Raw genomic sequence first — 22,985 nt, forward strand, 5'->3', positions numbered from 1 at the left:
TGAACTGTTTCCCTCCCTGCCTCCCCTCCTCGGCCCCAGGTAGTTCTTTGGCTCTGCAAACACAGCTCCCAGCCCAGTGCAAAGGAAACCAGGAAAACATGGGCTGTAGCGGTAAAGACAGGAGTAGCAGATATTTTTTACTTTGATAAGTGACCCAAGCATATTAGTAATATTTCTGTCTGGAGAGTTTAGATCTTTTGGCACAGAAGATTGGTTCCTGGATCACAGCCGGCTATAGACACAAAGTCATTAGCTGCTGGGTTATTACAAAGTTAATGATGAAAGACAGAAACTGCTAAGTAGGGTATTGAAATGTCTCTTTAATTATTTTTTTTTTTCAGTGATTCTGGAAACAGTCTGACATTCCTAGTTGACCAAAAGGAAAAAAATATAACCTCAGCTATGGAGAGAAAGAGACAGCTACACAAAAGGGAATTTGGGAAAAGACTTTCTCTGGACAGCAGTCTTGTGGTAAGAATTAATACTTACTGAATTTACTCAATATATCTTCTGTCATAAAAATGTAGTTATTAAGAGGCAATGCTCATAATGAAATACATTTTAAAGATGTTTATCTGTTCATCGCAATATCATAGCCTTTTGTGGTTTTTAAGTTTCTCCAGAGCAAAAATGCTAGAGGAATTTTACAGCATCCTGAATAGAAACATATCATATAGAGACACGTCCCTGAATTAATTTGAATTACACAAGAAAGCAATCCAGACAAATATACCAAACTTGCAATTAAAATCCTACTCAACCTCTGTGGGATCACTCTCTATTGCTTTATACTGGGTATATGAGAGCCGTAGGTAGCTGAGGTCTCCTCGTCAGAAATGCTTGTTTTACTATTGTGGATTCTAGGAAAAATTTGTTCACCATGGTGAATATATAAACTACTGTAATCTCACCTGAAAGAGAAATGTAAATGCCACATGATGTAAATTAATTGTTATTGCTGTGCACCGGATTTGAATTCATTGAGATTCTATTCTAGATTTATTTTTAGTTAATATTTTCAAACGCTGGCTGAGATGGACAGGGAGTTTTAGTAGCTGTACTGTGAGTACGTGACTGGACAATGCTCATAGATGTTGAACAGTTGTGTAAGAGAGAATAAACAGCCAGTGTCAAGTGCTCAGTGTGCTAGTGTAACAACTACTGAAACAAGGGAAACTGAGAGCCGAGGAAACCCATGCCATCTCTTTGACGTCCACAGAGGTTGTCTTCTGAGGAGGAAGTTTGTTCCTGGGTGCTGATAATAAAGCTGCCTCTCTTTTTGGGTATTCATATTGATGGGACTGATGATGGGAAGTGCTGGGTGTGGAAGGATCTGACTTTGGTAGCTGCAAGGGCTGGCTTTGGCTTCTAGGGGTCACTTGGGAACACTGGTTTGGCTGCTGGCACAAAAGCTGGAAATATTAAGCTTTGCCCAATGAACTGTGCCTCTTCACTCATAAGTAAGGAGTCAAATGATTCGTGAAAAAGTGCTTGATTAATGGGAGGAAAGGAAGCAGCCAGGTAATGGTACATTAGAGAATGACCAAAGGCTCCCTTCCAGAATGTACCTATGATCATTTGAAGTCCTCAGCTCTGGAGACTTCTTGAGCAGATGTTTCTCATTTCCTGTGACATCTCCTTACACTCTATAAGGGACTGTGGGTCCCCAGAACCCTGTTGCCTGCTGTCCTGGGTAGCAAGGTCTCACCCACACCTGTGCAAACCCCATTGCATGAGCTGCCTACAGCCCATGCTGGCCAACCGCTCCTGTTGCACCTGCACTGCTGAGATGTTCTCCAAAAAAAGGGCTATAAAGATCTCCTAGAAAATGGAAACTCTCTTGTCTGGTCTCTTTGGTCTGATTTCTGTAACCCCGTACTCTAATGTGTTGGCCCAACTTGTGGTGACCATTTGTCTCAGGCAAATGTAGAATGTTTACCTTGAATTTTACATGTTATTACAACTGTGTAATTACTTTCATCTTATGCTATACCTGTGGGGTTTTGGTTTTTTTTCAAAGTTAAAAGCCCACTGACATGCTAAAAGCAGCGAATGTGGGCTGGGCAGGTTTCAGTCTGTCTATTGATGCCTTTCGTTCATCTGCGGTGTTCTTCATCAGGCGTGAGCAAAGCACTCCCTCCGTCCGTCACAGGTTTCTACTGCTCTGCAGGCTTCTGAGGACTCTGCTCTCCTTCCTTAGGCCTTAGCTAGCAGGTCTGCACTTCTGTATCCTCTGGCCAATGAAGAAATGAGCAGAGCACTTTTCACAAGGAGTCCATCCTTTTCCTTGGCTTTGAAATGGCCCTGTTTCTCATAATGATTAATTAAATCTCTTTATTTTGAAAAACTAAAGTAGTGAGAGGCAAATAAATGTAGTGAAGAGTGGTGAGTCTTTCCCCAAACTCCCAGGTGGTCTCAGGACCATAACGAGAAGCTGTCTAAGCTCGTTGCCAATCAGGCCTTGCAGCTCAGCTGTTTTCAGGTTGCTCAGCCTGCGGTGAATCCTACCTGCTCAGCTTATATGCACTCAGCAGGCAACTTCATGCTCCCAGCGTTATTAAAGCTGTTCCTAGTTGTCTTCTAGCTTGTGGGCAGACAAGGTATGTTTAGCATGAACTCACAATTTTATCTAATACACTCAGAGTCAAACAAAATCCGGCAGGTTTTGTACACTCAGAAATGTGTTTATTCCCAGGGCCGACTTCTGTTATTAGTTCTAGGCACGCATACCCCGAAGCAGACTCCAGCCTGAGTCCTGCAGCTCAAATGTACTGCTGTTTGGCCACAAACTACCAAAACTTATCTGGAAAGAAGAACGCTTATAGAAACTGGGTACTGAATATAAGAGAAATGCTAGCAGTTGTGAATTTTGCACAAATTGCTTAATGTGGCAAATCAGTGCTGCTGTTTTCATTGATGTAATGGACTAGATTCAACCTTCACTTTATGCATTAAGATAGAAATTTTCTTTTCCCTGAGGTGACAATGTGGACTTGCTGTGTGGATGGTACAAGGAGTCAGGTATTTCTCGCTTCCAGTCCCACCTGCTGCTTCTTTGAACTGAATTCATAGCCAAGATTGTGCACTATGCTTAATTCTTACCCTTTCCTATCAGTAAGGGGGGAACAGAGAAAGACATTTGCCGGTGTCATAGGGAGTATCGTGTATGTAACACCATCAAAAGTTCTTGGTGTAATAATCAGTGTTACCTGCATATCAAAATGCCCTTAAGGACTTAATTAGTGGAGAAGCAGAAACTGGGACTATATGAGAAGTTGACGCTTTCTCCCTGCTCTTCAGCAAGTGGTAAGTAGAGTGGGAGGCTACTATAATTCAGTATTTGAACATATAAACCCATCGTATCATCAGGCTGACGCATCCAGTTTTAAAACATCTTCTGTTATGCGTGGTGCTCACAAGTTAAGCTTGCCTGCAGATTGTCTCAGTGCATACATCCATTTTCGGTACTTGTGCACTACAGGTCAGAGTCTATTGAAGCTTTTTATTGAGTAGAATATGTGTAACTAGATTGAAGAGTGTCATCCATACATTGAATTAGAAACACATGAGCACTGCTCATTCTTTACTGCAAGCTATTATTTCATACCAAATTGGGAGAGACATTTTGAGAATCAAGTGCCTTCAGCAGCATGTTAGTAAATCATACTGGATGTCTTGTGACTGTGAAATTCAGCTGGGAAAAACAAGGGACTTTGTGTTCCTCTCAATTTCCCCAAATTCCTGTTCTATCATACCTCCTCTTATTGTTGCTTTCATATCATATGTTCGTATTCACTGCCTTTGTATCCACTCTATTACCAAATTCTATATGAAGACTGTCTTTTACTCCAGTCCCTTGCCTGTACAAGTCTTTACGTCTCTCTTCTCATATCTCTTCCCAAAGGTTTTGTGTTTAACCTCTCAGGCATTCAGGGCTGGACACTGCTTGGGAAATCTGGCCTTGATTTGCTCAAGAACAGCTTCTCCTTGTTTGGTGGAGTCTTCCAGCGTTATCGTATCTCAGAAAGAATTCCGGTTTCTGTGTGTTTAAAGGAAACGTGTTTCTGCTTTTGTACTCTGGACTATGAGATACAAATAAGCGTTTCTGATAACATTCCTCACCCTGCCTGGCTGTGCTGCTTTTCCCATCTGCATCAGATTGTAACCTTCTGGAATGTTTTTTCCATGATTTAATCTACATGTATTGCGTAGTAATGTTTGAAACAAAAAAATCCTTCTTCCTTCCTCATCTCTTAGACACTGCATATCTAGGCTAGGATGGTATTTGATGGAAGAACTCATTCTTCTGAAAAACTAAAGACATGGCTTCAAACTCATTGGAATATGGATCCGGGCCTTCAAAATATGAACACAAATTTCATCAGAGTATTTTGTATTCAGGTTTATCTCATCAAACAAGGAACCATCTCAGAAACATCTTTCAAACAGTGAGAAATTTCATAGACATTAAAATACTCTTCCTTCACCACGGGCACAGTAACTACTTTTTGATCACCTTAGATAAAGGAGAAGAGCTCGTGTTGTTTCATATCCTACTCTGCTCCTTTCTAGCTGATGTCTTAAGGGAATAAGCTTTATAGTGTGTGTGTAGGACCTTTTTAAAATGAAAAAAAAAATATATAAATGCATGATTACGTTCATGGAGCTAGTGGTTTGTAGCCAGGTATTTTAACAAGATTCAGAATCCGAGTGCTGTTAGCAAACACCAGATAATACAACAGAGGAATCAATACAACTGCTGCCCAGGTCGAAGGGGACTCTCGCTGTTTACTTCAATTAAATTAGATCCCTATCAGCTTTTAGTTATAATATCGCAGGTAGTATTCCTAGAGAAATCTCTGGTACAGCCAATGGCTGTTGTTGCTCTGTAAGTTTCCAATACTGGCAACAGGTTGGACATTTTTTATACACTCAGGTGCTCATTTATATGTGCAGACCAGGCAAATGAGCCTGCAGTGACAACAATGTTTTATAGCTTTATATTCAGGTCAAACAATTATGAAATATTAACTTCATAAAAATACTTACAGGTAATCCTATGAGATCGATTAAAGAAAAGAAAAGATTTGTAATTTCTACCTGATATATAAAACTGAAAACATACCATCTAGGAAGGATATACTTTTTACAGTTTCAGTATAATTTTATGCTACCCTGTTGTTTCATCTGTTGTACAAGTGATGCTACTGTATTCCAGTTTTATAAAGTTTTCTTCTGCAAGTTGATTACAATCAAAACACCACAAATCTGAAAATTAAACTGATTTCAGATAGGAGGACTAAAGAAGATCCCTTCTTTTTTGTTTCTAAAGAACAGATCTCCATCCCATTACGCTTTTATGACATTAGTAAAGATATTTTATCATATAGGAGGCTATAAGACAATAAGATAGACAACAATTGGTGAACAAAGTGGAACTCTGTCCTTCTGGACTGCTGTATAAGCAATTGAGACCCAAGCCATTGCTGTTACTGCCGCGTTACTTCTGTTTGGAATTAAAATAAATGCAAAATACATAACATTGATGGAATATATTTATTTGGCATACATTGCTTAGCTATCACATACCTTCATGTGAGATTGTTTTCTGTTTAGACTGGGATAAATGGCCATTAAAGAGAAATAGATCTTGCTGAAGAACATTGTGCCTTATCATGTAGTTTAGATCCTTATATCCTTTAGGTTTTGTTTAAAACAAGAGCTTTACAAAGTAAAATAGTGTGGATATTTCATGTTTTAAATTTTTTTCATGAATAATTTTTTTGATGTTAAACTTTCATGTCAGCATATGTAGTTGAAAATAACTAGTGAGTGATACTCGGTAAAAACAGGACAGAAAGGGATTTTTCTGTATTCTTTTTTCACTTCAGACTGACATATATGAAGAAAATTAATATGAAAGCACATAGAATAATAAAAATTGTACTTTCATGAAATTAAAGCACGTATTTCCTCAATATGCATATACTGAAGATGTTTTTGATGTGACAAGGGTTCTTTGGTAATTGCAATTTATGGTATGTGGGGAGGCAGCTTAGACAGGCAATACTATTTAAAAAGCTAATGAAAGGATTGATTGTATTTCAAGTTTTCCCTACTTAAGTTCTTCAACAAAAAAAGAAAAAAAAAAAAAAGCAAAAATCCAAACCCTAAATAGACCCAAAGCCAATCTTTTAAGTAACTTGTGTGGGTGAGGAGAGTGTTAGAACGTATCACTGCCACCAGGGCCACACTGGGTGCTCTATTCACTAGGGTGCTCTTTGAAAATTATAAAAGCCTTATCCTTTGCCTGATCCAAACTGTCCAGTTGTCTCCCTGACCCTTTTGATCAGGCAAAAGTCAGTGTTTCAAGCTGTGCTCTTTATTTGTGTGGATAATTCCCAGCCTGACTACACACGAGGTTGGCCCTTCCAGCTGTGGTGGCATTTAGCTGGGGAGATTTGAGAACAGAATATCTTTTTGAAGCAGCCAGCATTTATCAAAGCAAAAGTTTTTGTTTTATTTAAAATGAGACTTCTAGTTCTGAAAGCAAGCTGTGCTAAAGGGCTTCTCTGGTGGCTCGTGAACTGTGCCCTGCTGCTTTCATTCTGGTCGCACGCTCCTCTGGGGCTCTGTAGGATAAGCTTTAATGACACCACTTTGTTGTAATAAGGGTAGCGGGGTAATGTAATGAATTGTACTGGGGCGTGGGAGCAATACCTCCATGTCATCTACCTGCAGCTGTATTGGCATCCTGCAAAAACACAATGTTGAATTGGAGGATTTTGTTGAGCACGGTGCGTGCTGTATCAGTGGGTTATCTTAGAGCCCGGCATCTGGGGGTTCAGCTCGACGTCTGTGACCTCTAACCAAGTTCTAGCTCACTTTAATACATTTCTAATTCAGTTTTCTCATCAATAATTTGATGGCTATAATAATTTCTTGCCTCAGGAGTATTCTGAGAACAGTCTGTTATTAGTATATGTCTGTAGCTTGCTTCGATATCTTTAGATGAAAGGTGCTACAGAGAAGGCGATGGTATAGCAAAGCTGTAAAGAGTGCTGTGCCAGCAAGGCGGGAGGGGAGCTCTTCGTATGTGGGAATTAAATTCAGTGAAGGGAATAGCCCTGAGTTTTTGCTAGTTGACTGTGACACTCACAGTGTGTCTACCATCACTGCGTAATATAACGTAAACTAGCATTTTGAAATGAAAAGTGGCATTAAAAACATTGCCTAGTCAGATGCTGGCTAACGTTCCAGCGCTTGTAGCTTGATTATTTTCTTTCCACCTAAAGCTGCTGCCAAATTCCTCATGAATCTTCAAATATTTTCAATCTTTTCAAATCTTGGATTTTTATTGGTGTGTGAATTTATAATGTGGACTTTTATTCAGCTGGATACACCATCAGAAGAAAAGTCTGTGCCAAGGGCGTAATCGGGCACTGCAAAAGCATGAAGCAGCACTGGAAAACACATGCAGAATGTGAGCCTGAAGCGAACAGTTTTCAGTGTGTTGCAGAAACACGCTAAAGCATCCATAACATTTAGTACATACAGTGGGAGCATAAGGAGAATGGTTTCATAAAGGTAATGATGTGTTGTTTTGAGGTAGAAAGAAGACAGAATACAGAAACAACAGCAATTAAGTACATGTAGTGTCACTAACTTAATAGGATAATGTTTGCACATTTGTAGGGAAAACCGTAAGATACAGAACTAACATGAGGACTCAGTAATTTGAATTGCTAAGGCAGTATTAGAAAAGTCTATTCCTATGGCAACATTAATATTACTTGCACTGTTCTCAGAATCTGACTTTAAGGACGTCTATTTCACAGACTGAGCAAATGAAGTGCCATCAACTGTCTGTAGAATAGACAGCCCTCAAATCTGCTTTTTTTTTTTTGTGGAAAAAGAAAATCCCAGTGTGGGTAGAATGTGTGAAAAAAACATGTAAACAGAGGAAGAACAGATTGCCTGTTGGGCACACCCAGTGCCTTTGAATATCAGGACTTTGCACAAATGGATCTATCTATAAATGTATTGCAAACAGGACATGCGTGTCCACATTTGCATCTTTAATGAAGTGGAAATTAGAACAACAGCCCTGGTACATCAGATACAAGAAAACACACAAAAGAAGAACTGCCTGAATGGGTTGGGTCACAGCAGAAGCTGAGAGAGACGAGGAGAAAAGAGAAACCACTGGTGTGGGACAGTAGTCCTTAGGCTTTACTGATATTAGCATATGACTAATGTTAATACTGTGGGAGACACTGTGGTCTGCGTGGGTTTAAGGACATAATTTACCAGCACAGGAGTACATCTAGGATGCTAGAAGTAGAATCTACATTGGCTTGGATAAAGACAGCATAAAGTCACCAGTTTCACAAAGTAAGACCGGTGATGACACTTCCATGTAGCAGTGGTGGAGATGTCTGGTTTGGATTTCATTTGCAGAAGAGCGATTCAAAAATAGCGAAGTGTATAAAGCCCTGGATGTCATAGCAGCAGTTGGTTAGTCTATGTGCCATTCATGGACTCCGGAGCAGCCTGACAAAACCTAACATCATAACTGAAAAATACAGAGCTGTGAGATCAAAAGCACTCAGTGAACCCAGGAAATTACGCTAGAAGAAATAAGTGTCGAGCCTAAGGTGAAGAAATGGCTCTATTAGGGGTCAGTACCACAGAAAGAACCAAAATCTTTGCTTGGAATGATACAGATGGTGACCTGTTACTTTGATTAAAGCTTATTTATACCAAGAGACACTGGTGATCCTTTTCAACAACTGGAGACATGGATAAACAGCAAGGAGTAGCTGCGTAGCAAGCTAGAGAAGATATCGCTTAAAGAGAGAATAAAGTAAAAAAGCTCATATATAGCATTGAAAACAAGGAAATAGCACATGGAGCGTGTTGTTCCTGAGCAACAGTTGGAAAAATATTCCTGCTGGAAAATGCCTCACTGGTTTATTGATCAAAAACACTGACACCAACACAGGCAGAAGTGTGCTTCGAGAGAGGATTATTTACCATTTGTTGCTGTGCAGCAGAAGTGACATCAATAGGTGTGTATGGCGACACGGTGACAGCTGAGACAGAACTCGCATCCCGAGAGAGCACGATTTGACAAACTGCTGGCTTTTGCTTTCTCGTGTCTTTGGCACGTAAACTTAAAGTGACAAACATAAGACTTGAATGTTAAAATAAAAGGTTTAAGAGAAATTTTTGTGGCTGATCTACCCTTGTTCATTGTCACAGAACTTGATGCAAAAGAGAAGGCAAGCTAAGAATTCCAGGGAACAGAAGAGATGAATTTACTAGTGCCTGCAAATTAGCTGGCAGATGGACTGAGAAAAACAGAGGGCAATGATACTCTGCAGCCTTTAAAAAAGCAGAAAAATCAATCCGTGTTGCTACAGAATCTCAGCAAGTTTCAACAAGAAAATATTAAATCCCACACAATTTCTGAAAAGTTTTTAAGACTCTGATTTGGCTGCAGAGGGGGAACAAAACATGAAAATGAAGGAAAAAGCAAAGCAAATTGTCTGCATGTATTTTGAGTTCTTCGGGAAGGAAGCCTCAGCATCATACAAAGCAAAATTTGAGTGCAACAAAAAGAAATGGATATCAAATGTTCAAGTCAATGAACTCCAGAGACTGAACTACAAGAAACTTGTGGTAATTTACCGTTGCAGATAGAAAGGCCTGGAAGGAAAGTCACAGGTTCATCTCAGTGCAGAGGAGACAACTGGTTTCACAGGTTTTCTTCAATATCATCCAGTTAGGGATAAACTGAGGAGAAATCTTGCCATGGAGCTGCTTGACTGATAGTAGATCTTTATTTTGGATGGAGCCCCGTATCATGACTTGGAGGAGTTCGGATGGTTTGCTATGTGTGTGCCAGGCCTTGCTCCTGGGGGGCTTTGGCAGTGGCTGGCGGGTGCCTGGCACTGGTCCACAGCCAGCCCAGCAGCCTCCTGCCTGCTCCCATCCTCTTCCCTGAAGATGCTGGCAAGGACCAGGCTGCACACAGGGAAGAAAAGCTCGAGTGGTGCAAGCCCGCTTCTGGCCATGATCTTGGGCTGCTCACTCCTTTTCTCCTCTCCTTACCCATCAATTACAATCTGTAGCTGTGACAGATTAAATCCAGCCACAAAAGAGGAGAGGTCAAGGAAAGCTTTGGATTTAATGTGAATATGCACACATGCTGCGTGGTCTGCCACATGATTATGTGTCTCCCTGTGCCATAAAGCCTGCGTATCATCGGACTAGCCAGAGATAAGCAGTTACCAAGGGAAATGGATATACCCGGGACCTTTATCTAGGTCTGTTAAGCTACCAAACGCAGCAGTATAATTGGAGCTTTGCCTGCCCAGATGTTAAGAGCAGAAGGCTGCCTGTAACAAGAGATCTGAGGAGATTGGGGTTAACTAAATAGGGATTTTATTGACAAACCTTTTAAAATGCTTCATGCCTTCAGCAATTAAACATAACACACCCTGAGCAGGACATATCTCCTCTGTCTCTCACAGTTGTCTGATTGTGCTAGAATACAATCCTGGGGAGAAACAAGAAATCGTGTCCTGTGTTAGTTTATAGTGTTGATATAATTCCTTACTCTGCAAGACCAACAATGAATAGTGAATGTAGCTTCTGCCAGTTCAGTCGTGGCGTCCTCTCAAATGTCCTCTTTTGAATATTGTTGCATTCCTGGAAGAATCTACATTTCTCCAAGGATTTCTGTGCTTGTTAATGTACAAATGGGAAAAAAATAGCTTTGCAGGAAGGTTTGTAGGCATATCCAGATAGATTTAGTTTACAAAGTTTCCCTGCTGTTCTTGAGTTTTGCTTAGTTTGTCCCTTTATTCCCAGTGAACGTGAGACAGCCTCAAATCAAAACAGCTTTGAACTGTCTGTAAACCAGAATTTCCAGCCTGTGTTAAAAATTGTGAGATTTTCATATTTTTTTTAGTCCCAGCTGGAAAATCTTGGGTTTGTTCTAAAATATATATTTATATAGTGGCCCTCTAGATCATTTAATTCTATCGCTATAATAGATGGTGTACACTACAAGAGGTAATGTATCCTGTTTTGCTTACAATTTTGATCTTTAGATAAAGTGTGTCTTATGAACATTTCTGTTATATCACTATACGTTTTGCCTTTATTTTTTTTTTATTAAAAACCGAGCTGCTGAATAACTGACTAAATCTTCCACACAGAAAATATTCTCCTTCATGCTGTCAACGGAACTACGCAAAACTCCGCAGTGTTAATATGTCTTTTTGCTCAGCAACCCCAGAGGCAGGGACATTCAAGGGTAGATACTCAGATACCAGGCATTTTTCCTTTCTAGGGAGTCCATAAATGCTTGCCGAGCTCTAACTGCTGTGAATGGCTCTGCTAACAGTTCATTTCTACCTGCTTCTGTTCTGGTGCCTCTGAGCTTGCCTCTCTGCTTTTGCTTTTAGGGCCTCCTTTGACCCAGATAGGAAGTGAGCTGGGATCATCCTGAAGCATTTAAAATAATTGGGTATCAACAGCTGGCTTTATGGGAAGCTAACAGTGTAAATCCAGAGACTTTTAATGATTTCAGTGGGTATTTTTTCTTGTGCACAAAGCACATCCAAGTAATTTTGGCTGAGAAACAAGTTTCCCAACTTATTTCTACAATAATACCTCGGAGTTTTTCATTATAGTGAAAATCTCTAGCAGGTCTGAAGGGAAAAATTACCTCCACTGTTTCCAGACACTCGATATGTTTTCCCTTTGCTTGGATTTCTGATTTTTGGCAAAGATAACTCACAATATGATCATGTTTCAGGGCAGTGGTTTCTCGCACTGAATCCCAAATCAACATAACTGTTCAGAAGGCACCTATGTGTCTTTAGTGATGTACACATACGGAATATGGCTCTACGAAACCCCACCAATCTGTTTTCACCTCCAGTGTGTTAGTCACTGCACAGTATATTGCAACATTTTTTTTAAAGTACTATCTACATTACAACTTCTTTCAAAGTTTTCACAGCATAAAATGCAGCCCTAGTCAAAAAGGGCAAAGTTTAACAAAAAAATCTTCTGCTTGTATTGCTTTCCAAGTAGGTTCGAAGATACCTGTTTTTCAAAGAGCCTTCCTGAATGACAAGTGCTTGAATCAAGTGACTCCATGAGGTCTAATGCAGAATTCCTGTCAGATTTAAACATTAGACCAGGACAGAATGGGTATTTTCATCCTGGGAAATTAGAGTCATTATTTTGACTTTTTTTTTTTTGACTGAAACTATTTTTTTTTTTTACTTAGAAATGTTGAAAATATCTCCTTTTAAACTGCAATGCTGCGATGCCTTTAGAGATATGCCTTCATTTATACACCTCATGTTCTCCTACTGCCCAGCTGTGCTCTGGGCATGTGTGAAGCACAGGTTACCCAGCTGCCATCCTCTGAAGTGCTGTCTCTGGAGGGGAAGCAACCCCAGGCTCTAGGTGGTACACGGGATGGAGGACTTACTCAGCAAGTGAACTGCAGTGCTCTTGGTGACCTTAAACACACCATGCTTGAGAGTACAAACAAAACCTTCTGACTCACAGTAAGAGGGGCTCTGTTGGTGCATGTGTGTGCATTCAATTCATATAAATTGTCCCCAGAAATAAACATTTTCTGTTATCCCAAAGGAAATCTATTTGCTAAGAATTATATTGGCATTTTCCTTCAAGAATTCTGATTGTTCTCGTGGAAACTGCAGCCTTCTGTAGAGTTTTCAATAGAAATACAAGATGATGCTTTTACTTTTAACGAATCTATCTGTTGCCTTGTTCCACTAAGCAGAAACTTCAGTGGCACCAATTAGATAAACATCTCAGACTGAAAAGTACGTCCTCCATGTCGGTTAAGGTGACAGAATCTGACATTGCAACTATTTGCATCTTATTTCGTGTCTTTGACATCCCTTAAACGCTAGGCACCTCAGTGGACTGCTTCCTAATGTACCTCTATCTAAATTAGATAAGAATCAACATCCTTTGTTTATTCTGTTGTTATTTCGATTCAGACATTTTTAGTATCTCATACCTGTTTCTCCTGCTGTTACTGAGGGTTGGATAGGACTTCTTTCATGTTTTGTCTTTCTGAATTGGATCTTCTCATGGTACTGAATCATGCTGGTTGTCACTAAGCAGCAGGTTCCTCCTAACCATCTTCCATGTATAGTTCTGTTTGATGGGATTGCTATTTACTTTCCAACCACATTGTAATCTCAGTTTCATCTGCGACTCCGAGCTTTTCTTTGAGGACCACATCAGTTACATTGTCAAGGCGCGTTTTTTCTTTTATCCGTGCAGAAATTCAGCAAAAGCTCCGGTCTTGCTGTCTCAGCAGGACACAGAGAGTTTGATTTATATCTGGATGACAGCACAAATTGAATTATTGTAGTAGCTGGCTCACAGAGTCCCAGATTGGCTGTTACATGGCATTGTGAAGTTTGTGCAAAATTCACTAAATGTGCTACAGGACATGCAGTTAAACGTGCTCAGAAATCATCAGGTCACACCTATACAAGGCAGCGAATTATTTTCAATGTGGCATTGTTTAAATCTAGAAAGTTTTAAATATGCTTCCCTCCCCACGTGCCTGTGTCTTGGGCTATCCCAGTGTTTCTATGCTGTATGAATGAATTTTATGAGCGTAACACACATCATTGGAGAGGACTGTCTCCCAGCCTTTGCTCACTTACTGTCCTTGAGGGAGTAGGACTCCACTAGTCGTGTTGTGTTGCTGTTTCCCTCTGGTGCAGAAACTCTATTTTCTTTCAAAGTCACTCCTAAGTGACCTGGGAATATCCTTCGATGGAGGCTGTGATTCAAAATAATTAAGTTTTCTTGCATTCACCAGTTTTATGACTACTGTTTAGCAACCAAATTATGCTTTTTGATTAGTTCTTCTGATTATCAAGGACTGGTGACTGCAGGGGTATTGCTTTGGGCATTTAACTTTGGGTATGTATTTACAGAAATGTTGGAAATCTTGAAACACAGGCGCCGTTAAATGGGACACTGGAAACTTTCAGACACCTTAAGACACCAGTTCCTTTGGAAGTATTAACCAGTAAGCCTTCATGTCTCCAGAAATTACATTTACAAAGACATGTTTGACAGGGAGTTGCTTGCTGCAGAAATGCGATCCTTACCTACCATGCCAAGGTAAAGATTTGTAATTATGCACAGATCAAAGTATTCTTCATCTGTGAAAACTTTGCTAATGCAGATTTGACAATTAAAACTCCTTTATTATCTATAAAGAACAGTTTATGTGGCACCAAAATTACATCTACTCTTCTGACTACAGAATTAACTTTCTGAAATGCGCCATTATATTAGTTAATTAATTTATACGTTAAGATTAATAAAAAATAAATCCTTTAAACATTTCAGGACTGTAAGATAAATTTTGAAATTATATAAATAGAGGAGTAGTACCAACTCTTTAAACTTTAAAAAAATTCAGGCTTACAGGAAGTACACTTCAATATTTTTCACACTGTTCTTCATAGCTAAAAGTTTCTTCTTCAGCAGAGACTCACGCTCAATGTTCTTCTTTCTTCCAAATGCTAAATACAGGCTCCGTGTTCTTCCATTTGCAGAAAGCAGAGGGCATAGGTTCTTTATTGAAAAATGCACTATTCAGAATAACCATTACATCTCGTTGGGATGAGACAAGACTGGAAAGATGCTCAATATTTATCCATGCGCCCTGTGTCTCTGCAACATGCAGAGGATGGGCAAGGCAGAAGGTCAGTTCCAGCACTCCTGGAGCTCGCAGTGCTTTAAGGACAGACTGAGTCAAGGCATAATGTATACCATTTTGACATATCACGTAGGTAACATCAGGTGTTTCAAAGAAGGAAGCTGTAATGGACTTGTCTGCCTGTTGTTAACTATAGGTGTTGCAGATATGTGGGCCAAGGACAGTCCCTCACAACTCCATGCTGCTGGTTGGGACTAATTTTAGGTCATGTCAAAGGAAGTCAAACACAGCATGCAGCTTTCTTACCCACCAAGTCCCCAGTGGCACTCACAGGGTGTGAGTTTCTGTCAAAAGGAGTTTTACCCCTTCGAGCCTGAATTCAAGAGTCTTGGAACGATCGTAATAACCTGTGCTTTGATAATACAATGTAGCCAGAAAAAAAAAAGTTTTGAAAATTAGAATAACCACATAGAGAGCTGTAGACAGCTCACAATTATATGCCAAATGCTTTAATGCTTTTCATTACTGGAGCTAACCTCTGTGTCTCTGAGTTTTATACCCTAGCATACATCTAACATCTCCTTACATTTTTTATTCTAAATTTGTTATGCCTGCTTTTCAAGATAATTAAAATTATCTTGCAGCACTCTTGCCTGTAGCCTTCTGCTGATAGTGTCAGCTCTAGTTTTAGCCCTTTTGCACTGACAATTTAGTTAGTATAGCTTTGTAGGTCTGTGCATCGTGTGAGCCCTCACATGGGAAGCTCAGTTAATGCAGACTCTACAGGAGGGATGGAGAGGGGGTGCCCTATACGTTGTTGCTGGGTCAACATACTGGTATAAACGTGCATGTTGCACTTGGTGAGGGGTGTCTGAAACTTCTACCCATAGGCCTCAACATATTATTTGGCTTGGAGCACCTCCCATACGAGGAGAGGCTTGAGAGAGATGGGTTTGTTCAGCCTGGAGAAGACAAGGCTCCGAGGAGACCTTAGAGTGAACTTCCAGTACATGAAGGGGACCTACAAGGAAGCTGGAGAGGGACTGTTTACAAAGGCTTGTGGTGATAGGATGAGGGGGAATGGGCATCAACTGGAGAGGGGCAGATTTAGACTGGACATAAGAAGGAATTTCCTCACTCTGTGAGTGGTGAGGCCCTGGCACAGGTTGCCCAGGGAAGTTGTGGCTGCCCCATCCCTGGAGGTGTTCAAGGCCGGGTTGGATGGGGCCTTGGGCAGGCTGATCCAGTGGGAGGTGTCCCTGCCCATGGCAGGGGGGTTGGAACTGGATGATCTTTAAGGTCCATTCCAAACCAAACTATTCTATGATTCTATGATTCTATTAACAACCATAAATATATCCAGTCCTTTTGTAAAACTGCTTCCAGTATTTATTTCCATGATGGTCTGCAGTCTTGAGATGGTAGGTGTAGTCAGCTGAGGTTAATGATACTGCTCGGTGAGATGTTAGTCAAGCATGCCCATTGTGCTTTGTGTGTTCTCTGTCAGATACCTAAGAGGAGGAAATAAGACACTTTCTGAAATGAAAGAACTACTGTGGATTAAAACTGTGTTGACCCAATTCCTTGGATCTAAACACTTCTTAATATGTTTGGCTTAGGGCCCATGTCAAATAAGAGGCAATAACTAAGCCAATATATTGTGCCTCAGTGGAATTCGGATTGCTGGAGGCTGCTGAGGCAAATACTGTGGAGGAACTTTTCAGTATTCATTACTTCTCTGACCTCATTTAATGGTGGCAACCATCACTGGATCTCGTGCTGCGGGATATAACATAGTCTCCTCTAAAGTCAGGAGGCAATTTGTCCTTTCCTAGTACTTACCTGTCACCAAGATCCCACATAGCTGGCTCAACAGGCGGCTGGCTTCATCTCTACTTTGTCACGTACATTCCTCTAGGAATAAAAGATAAACAAACATTGAAAAGAGAGAGTTCAGTGTTTTAATATGTATGAAATAGAACTAAATTTTATACTACATTAACATTAAGTTCCTTTTTCTCACATTATGGTTAGGACTTAGGACATATTTTGGGGGATGTCTTAATACATGGAAGTCTGGAGAAAACAGGTTTCCAATTTCAAAACAGAGGTGTACCATATCTGAAAGCAGCAGAAAAGTATTCCAATTGTGTTGCAAATAAATAAGGAGGAACCTTCTAAATCTTGTTTACCTTGTTTGACTGCTTGAGTTTGTAATTTCAGTCCTTTTCTTCCTTTAGGATTGGAGACTGATAGGTCTATTTATCATGGCCTGTTATGCTTATTAAAATACAAAGTCCTGAGCACACTACTTGCACTTTGAACTCTCTTATTTTCATTCACATACAATCATGTAAAATTTCAGAAAGTATCAGTTGCTGCAGGCAAGATAGGGAACATATAAGCATATATATATATATATATATAAAATAAATATGTTTAAAATCACTTTTAACGTGATCTTGGAGCACCAAAAGCAAATGTGAGATAAAATATGCAACCTGAAACAGTTCTTGTTTATTTAAAGAGCAGGTTAAATGACACAGTAGGTTAAGACAGGCAGAAGGAGGGGAGGGCACTTCAGTTTAATGCTAACTGGCACGCTCTCTGCCTTGTTAATCTGCATGTTACAGATGAACTTTTCTCTCAACCTTCTTTTCAAAATTAGGTTTGCAGCTTGAAGTTTCAATGTAAAGAATAGCAAAGGCCTGATTTCACCTCCAGAAGCTTCAGAGTAAATCAAGAATCATTTTAAGAAAGTCAGTGGACCAAGCTCTTATGTGATATAAATCAGCACTGATGATAATCAAGATATTTCAGTTTATACTCAGTTAGAATCAGCTGCAGTTAAGAGCTTAAGGGTCAAGTAAACGTGCCTAAAAAACAAGTCAACAGCGTAGACATCTGAAACTTTTCCTTTTGCTAAAGCTGTTTAAGGACAAGTTTGATTCTCTTCCATGAAGGGCAGGCTGGTGAAGTTTCTTCAGATTCATGGTGTCTGAGCAAAGGCAGGAACCTGGCCCCACAGCCCTGTGAAACTGCTTTGTTCCCTCACTGGAAATCTCATCAGCATACTCTTATCTCTGGTTTTAATGGATCTCTATCAGAGAAAGGAGTATTGATAGCTTAAGCACGTGAGCCTTCTTCGGTATGTTGAACAGACAGCTTGGCTTGTATTGCAACTTCAGAAATCGAATGTTCACGGTAAGTATCCTTCCAGTCACCCTAGGGATTCTGTCAGGGTTCAGATGTCTTATAACCCATGGGTTCTACAAGTCCTCTTCCGTATTAGTCAACTGAAAGCATGAACGTTTTCACCCTTTTGGCTACACAGTCCTTGTAAGAATTTACGGTGTCTTATCTAAACATCTTTTGCTTGGTCTCTGATGTGTGAGTCAGGAGGATCAGTGTCACGCAAGATGTAAGGTGTGTTATGTTGAATTTCCCTTGCCTTCAGGGAAAACCTATAAAGAGTGAAAATTAGTAATTACCAGTTTCCAATTCCCTTAACAATGGTAATAATTAGGAAGCTTTATTGAAATAAAACCGAACAGATTCCCTATATTTTCCTAGAGGAAAATAATTCTTTTGTGGGAAGATATATGATTTTCAAAGACCAAAATTTTTGCCCCTCTTTACAGGACATGAATTCCTAGACTGTGCATTGCAGCCCCCGGGCTGGGCTTGGCCACCCCTCAGTGTCTGTGCCCTCTCCAGTCCAGAGCTGTGGTGTTACTTGTTAGCTTGACATGGAAGAAAGTAAAAGGTGTCAAGATTAATGGTGCTAAATGTAACGGTATTTGCTAAGTTTTTACTGGGTATGTGTCTGTGTTGGTAGGACACACACCATGCCAGATGGTGCTGTTTTATTTGACCATGAGCTTCACCTGACAAAGCCCTGTTCACATGCAGGTTGCTGATAGGGCTGTCTTAGACTCCTGAATGGGAGAAGAGGCAGCTCTGTAGCTTTCTCCCATCCCACAGGCTCCACAGTGGTAGGGAACATCTACCCCGTATCTGTTTTGCTTGTCCAGAGAGCCTGAGGGTTCACAGGATGAAGCTTGGAGCTAAACAGATGTGGTGCTTTCATAAAGTATTATGTGTTCTGCGTCAACGGGGCGAGCCCATCCCATCGTTCTCAGAGGAATAACACTCAGTCTTATGCTTTCCAAAGTTTATTTCAATAAGACCGAAAAGAAAAGAAATAATGCGACAACGATGTGGTTAACTTGGGTAAGCTGTGTTGAATTTAACAAGTCAAGAAACTGGTGTTGTTTTGTTGCTCAGCTGGTGTTAAATATTCCCAGTGAGCATGCAAGATGTGTCTGAAGCATGTGGTAAAGAAGGCAATTAGTTGTGCAGAGTAGATAAGCAGCGAGCTGCTGCTTGGTTTTGTTTACTTAGGGAATAGCAAGGTGATATAATTCATGCTACATTCCCACCTATAGTGCTTCTCACTATTCTCACCCACTAATTTTTGTGTTTAGTTTGAGGATTTTTCTTAAGAAACAGACTGACTCACAGGCGGTTTGGGTTTTATACATTACATTGAAGGGGGCTTTTGCACAGGTTGAAACAACAAAGCACAAGGCAATGCTGAATCCGCTGAGCACAAACACGCCTCGGTGAATAGCACTCCCTAAGCTTATTTAGCACTGTACAGTGCAAAATGCGCTAAACAAAGAACAAATTGCTGCTCTAAAGAGCTTGCAGACATAAGAACCTGAATCCATATGATACAGTGAATAATCTGTGCCAGATAAGCCTTCTAGCTGAAACGTTCAGAAGAAGTTCTTAATTGGAAGGAGCAAGGGGATGTAAGTGGGAGTTATGTGTATATCATTAGCAAGAGAACAAATGTATCCAGCTTTAACTAATGTTGACTACAATAAATTAAAATAAAAAGGAACAAACTGACACTTGATTTGAAGCTTGAGATGAGTGCTAATTTGAATTTTCTTGCTGCACCTGGCTTGTTCCATAGTCTCAGGATTACTTAATTGGACTCTTTGTACTTCAATTTTTATATTTGAAGAAATGTCAGGTTATTACAAGTTCCAGAAAAAAATTAATGTAAAAAAAATTCCTTTCAAGTCAGATACTGTACGAATCTGTTACTCTGTGACTTTGAATGGAGTTTGACTCACCCTGCCTAAACATCACCAGCTCAGCCTCAGCATTTTTTCTATCTAAGCATTGCCTTCAGCTCTTCCTTCGAACATGTTGCTGCCTTTGAGTGTGTGGTTCTTTCTTGGGGATGACTTGCACCCTTGGAAGTTCAAATTTTAAAAACACTGCAGAGTGGTTGAGGGGGAGGATTTGCAGGTGATTGTCTAAGGGATTGACGTGCTGTGTTCATGTATGGATGCTCATCTTTGATGGGGTCTGGGGGGAAAAAAGGAAGAATCCAGGGCAGGGAAAGTAAATTTTAATTTGAGCCAAAAGCTTTGACATTACAGTGGTTAGTATAGCATTGCATTAGCATGCTTTGTTGATACTTCTCAAGAGTTTGTGTAGTGCTGCTTAGCCACCCATTGAAATCAGTTTTAAGGAATGCCAGAGAAATTATAAGGTGAATTATACTCAGTTAAAGTACAAACCATTCAGAGTTTGCTTTTTCATATTCCAGGCAGGTAAGAAATTTCATTTTCTAGTGGGAAACAGAATTAACTTCTCTAAGACCTCTTGAAATCTCTTGTTCATTTAAAGCTTGCATTGTCTCTGCCCTGATTTAGTGCTCCCGCAAGCTGCAGTTCTCCTGCTGTGAGGAGGAGAATACAGTATTTAGGGAGAGACCTCAGACTGACTCTTAACTCTTCATGTTTGGGGAGTGTGCAGGTTGAAATGCTGCAGTATGTAGTACCCAGCATTTCTCATCTCAGTCATTCCTCTACCTGGACCTGCTCTTATCTTTTCACCATAACATATATCACAATGAAGGGTTGTTGTAGGTATAATAACTCTCATGGCTGCTTTTTCCATAAGTAATCTGAGCAACTTGACTGTAAATAATGCAAAAGATATGACCTTTGCCCCTAATCCTGCCATTTTGAAAAAGCATTTTGAAGGGTATTTTTAAATGCGACATTTCTATATCCTACAGAATTGTCAAATTTACAGTTCACTCCTTCCTTCTGTAAACGTTTGAAGCAATAACATTGGCAGTTCAAGCAAGCAGAGTTATTCAGTTCTGTGGAGATCCTGGGATACAATGAAATTATGATGTCAGGAAGATTCAAGCCTTGCTTTAGTCAACCAAAAATATTGACAGAAAACAAATAAGATCCAGTTTTTTTTTCTAGTGAACCCATACATCTTTTTCTTGTGACTCCAAGCATTCTTCTTGGATGTGATGATGTGAGTTGAGAACATTGTTTTCTCAAACACTCCAGCTGTAGAATTCCATATAATGCAATTCAAAACACATTCAATATTTCAGTTTCTTGCAGTTTTCTATGATATCCACTGTAGCAAATATTTCTGAAATAAACAAGCAATAAATTTGTCACTGAATGAATTGTTTGTTCAGAAATATAATGACTGTCTTGCTACAAAAGCTGTATCTTCAGCTTCACAAAAGATGAAACTGCAGAAAGAGAAATTGCACTCATAATATGATTCTATAAGTGCTCGTATTTTAAGCCTAATGTTTTGACAAAGCATATGTAACAACTACTATACTTTAGAATAATTTTTCTCTAATGATAAAATAAGTACATGAGCATAGTTTAAAACCTGGAAACTTTATTTCTTTTGATTTATTTAATGTATTCATTCAACACGTTATTGTGTTAGCTGAAACAGCAGAGTGCTTGATGGATATTAGTCTGTGGCTTCGAAGTGTCTATAATTAAGCCGGAACTGATGAGGTTAAGACTTTTGCCATATTGTCTGTAAGAGCCACTGGGGGACAAAATTGTTAAAATTGGGTCTAAATCCATGCAGTAGAGACAATGAGGTTTATTTGCCAGTAATTCCACTAATTTTATGAGAGAAGACTTATTGTATTGCAAGTTTTGACTGTTTTCTTAGAATACAAAATATAAATTAAGGGGAGTTTATTTGGAGAGTAAGCATTTTTCTGGGGTGCACAAATGCGATGGGGCTGGAGCATTCAAAGACTTGAACTCTTTTGCAAGTGGAGGAAGCCACAGAGATGACAGGTTGCCACAGGCACCACTGACCAGAGCAGACAATTCCACATATTATTGACCTGGCACGCTCGATGTGAGTTTTAAGTGTGCAATAGCTTCATTTGATCAATGGACATGTCCTTGCAGCTTCACGTGTAAAAGCAATAAGGAAAAGAAAACAAAACATCCAGTGTCTATGTAGGGGCTTTCAACAGCAAACAAATGGCTAATAAACCATTGACCCAAACCAATCGCTGCCAAATGGGCATACACAGAGTGCATCCAACAAATCGTGGTACAGACAGAGGAAAGCCACCTTTGTAAAGTTGCAGCATTTCCATACGTATGAAGAAAGAAGCACCTGAAGTATTTTAAATATCATTAAGTTACGATTTTCTGGGCAAGTACAAACCTGTGAGTTACACAGGAGGTGCATTTGATGTGACAGAATGTAATATTTGGTCAAATTAGGAGACCTGGGTCTTAATCGGTTATCATCAAGACCTCTTTGAAAAGAAGTGAAATTAAATATTTACAGGAAGCCCCTGGAAAAGTAGGGATATCAGAGGAACTGCCACTGTCATTGTAGGCTACTGTGGGAAGGTGGTGGTTCTGGGATGCCTTGGTGCTGGTACAGGCATGGGTTCTGGAGGATTTTGCTGCCCTGGCAGAAAAGCAAAGGACAGAGCGCTGTGACATCCACTTGTCTTATTGTGGATGTCCCCGCTGCAGCTTTGGGACACACAGGATATTTGGGAAATGGACTCTCCTGGTTTTCCTGCAGCCAAGCAAGTGTCTGCAGCTTGGCCACAGCGAAATTGTTCAGAAGAAACTCCCCAGGAGGGAATTAGGAAAGCTCTGCAAGAGGGATCTCATACTGGAGGGAGGATCTGTTGCAATGGGCTGCTGTTCATCCCCTTAAAAATGCAGACACCTTACACCTCACGGTGAATCTTCTCATTCGATAAATTGGCCCATATTCGGGAATATTCAGCATGGACACTTCTGCATACGTATTTGAAGGAGGTATTGCTCTATTTTTTACTGTGATTTCTCTCCTGTAAATTTAATGCTATTAGTGTTTTGTTTTTCATTCTGCTCAT

At 40.0% G+C, this 22,985-nt stretch overlaps 1 protein-coding gene across 1 annotated transcript in view; it reads left to right on the forward strand.

The window, feature by feature from the left end:
* NCKAP5 (NCK associated protein 5) overlaps window positions 1-22,985 on the forward strand; it is a 426,805-nt gene that overhangs the window by 53,209 nt on the left and 350,611 nt on the right. Inside the window, exon 2 of the mRNA XM_054069955.1 lies at window positions 342-471. Coding sequence (XP_053925930.1) covers window positions 342-471 — 130 coding nt within the window. The remainder of the gene's footprint in view (window positions 1-341; window positions 472-22,985) is intronic.

Source organism: Cuculus canorus, chromosome 6 (genome assembly GCF_017976375.1).
Source record: "Cuculus canorus isolate bCucCan1 chromosome 6, bCucCan1.pri, whole genome shotgun sequence".
Classification (NCBI taxonomy): domain Eukaryota; kingdom Metazoa; phylum Chordata; class Aves; order Cuculiformes; family Cuculidae; genus Cuculus; species Cuculus canorus.